At 43.9% G+C, this 763-nt stretch overlaps 1 protein-coding gene across 1 annotated transcript in view; it reads left to right on the top strand.

Annotated features, from left to right (window-relative positions):
* LOC122550985 (stromal interaction molecule 1-like) overlaps positions 1-763 on the top strand; it is a 100,488-nt gene that overhangs the window by 85,863 nt on the left and 13,862 nt on the right. The window contains exon 4 of the mRNA XM_043692569.1: positions 13-16. Within this exon, the coding sequence (XP_043548504.1) occupies positions 13-16 (4 nt within the window). The remainder of the gene's footprint in view (positions 1-12; positions 17-763) is intronic.

Here is a 763-nt window from a genome sequence, read left to right as displayed (position 1 = left end):
CTGCACTTGGAGTATTGTGGTATTGTGGACAGTTCTGGTCACCACATTATAGGAAGGATGTTGACCATTGAAAAGGATTCAGAGGAGATTTACTAGGATGTTGCCTGGTATGGAGGGAAGGTCTTATGAGGAAAGGCTGAGAGACTTGAGGCTGTTTTTGTTAGAGAGAAGAAGGTTAAGAGGTGACTTAATAGAGGCATATAAGATAATCAGAGGGTTAGATGGGGCGGACAGGGAGAGCCTTTTTCCTTGGATGGTGATGGCTAGCACGAGGGGACATAGCTTTAAATTGAAGGGTGATAGATATAAGATAGATGTCAGAGGTAGGTTCTTTACTCAGTGAGTAGTAAGGATGTGGAATGCTCTGCCTGCAATAGTAGTGAAGTTGCCAACATTAAGGGCATTTAAATGGTCATTAGATAAACATATCGATAAAAATAGAATAGTGTAGGATAGCTGGGCTTCAGATTGGTTTCACAGGTTGGCGTAACATCGAGGGCTGAAGGGCCTGTACTGCGCTGGAATGTTCTATGTTCTATCTCTCCTGAACAGTCTGGCCCTAATTCTCAGACAATGCCCCTAGTTCTGCAACCACCACCCAGTGGAAATAGTTTATCTTTCTCTACCCTGTCTTTTCCTGTTAATAGGAGAAAGTGATTCTCCTGTTCCTTGGATGCTGCCTGACCTGCTGCGCTTTTCCAGCAACACATTTTCAGCTCTGATCTCCAGCATCTGCAGACTTCACTTTCTCCTATTAACAGGA

This window comes from Chiloscyllium plagiosum, chromosome 6 (genome assembly GCF_004010195.1).
Source record: "Chiloscyllium plagiosum isolate BGI_BamShark_2017 chromosome 6, ASM401019v2, whole genome shotgun sequence".
NCBI lineage: Eukaryota > Metazoa > Chordata > Chondrichthyes > Orectolobiformes > Hemiscylliidae > Chiloscyllium > Chiloscyllium plagiosum.
Note: the sequence above shows the minus strand (reverse complement) of the source record. Positions and strands in the feature narration are given on the sequence as shown.